A 679-nucleotide genomic window follows, 5' to 3' on the forward strand; every position below is an offset into this window, starting at 1 on the left:
GCACAGTGGTGGTGGGGTTCCTGGGGGGGGCAGGCTCTGCAGGGCAGTGCTGGGGGTGGCATGCGAAAAAAAACCCAAACCAAATGAAAAAAGGCACCCCCACCCCCTGCCATGGCATAAAGCTGAGCCAGAGAGGGGGGATCTCAGTGACTCAAGCTCTAGAGAGGGGTTGGTTTTAAAGGTAACTTCCAAAGGGAAGGAGAGAAAATAGCAGGTTATTGGCAGGGATGTGGGGTAAATTCTTGCCCGTCAGTGATGGGGGAGATGGGAGGTGATGTGGTACCTAAACTGGGCACTTCCTAACCCACTGCTGCTTGTTGCCTCCCTCAGGGAAACATCTGGACCATGAAGGTGGCCTTCAGATTGCTTCTCCCGCTTGTTCTTGTGCTGATCTCGGAGGTGAGCGGGCAGCGGAGGAAGCCTCCCCGGAAACCCACCCGCCCGCCTCCCGAGTTTGTTGAGCCTGTGGAGCCCACGGAGTGTGTTGAGCCTGTGGAGCCCACTGAGCTGCCTCCACCCCTGCCGCCGGGTCCCCCCTCCATCTTCCCCGACTGCCCCCGAGAATGCTACTGCCCCCCAGACTTCCCCTCTGCCCTCTACTGTGACAGCCGCAACCTGCGGAAGGTCCCCGTCATCCCGTCCCGCATCCACTACCTCTACCTCCAGAACAACTTCATTG

General features: G+C 59.1%; 1 protein-coding gene across 1 annotated transcript in view; it reads left to right on the forward strand.

Annotated features, from left to right (window-relative positions):
- The first annotated feature begins 329 nt into the window (after window positions 1-329).
- PRELP (proline/arginine-rich end leucine-rich repeat protein) overlaps window positions 330-679 on the forward strand; it is a 3,142-nt gene continuing 2,792 nt past the window's right edge. Inside the window, exon 1 of the mRNA XM_010296408.1 lies at window positions 330-678. Within this exon, the coding sequence (XP_010294710.1) occupies window positions 346-678 (333 nt within the window). The 5' untranslated portion in view covers window positions 330-345. The remainder of the gene's footprint in view (window position 679) is intronic.

The sequence above is a fragment of the Phaethon lepturus genome, unplaced genomic scaffold, assembly GCF_000687285.1.
Source record: "Phaethon lepturus isolate BGI_N335 unplaced genomic scaffold, ASM68728v1 scaffold29691, whole genome shotgun sequence".
In the NCBI taxonomy this organism is placed as follows: domain Eukaryota; kingdom Metazoa; phylum Chordata; class Aves; order Phaethontiformes; family Phaethontidae; genus Phaethon; species Phaethon lepturus.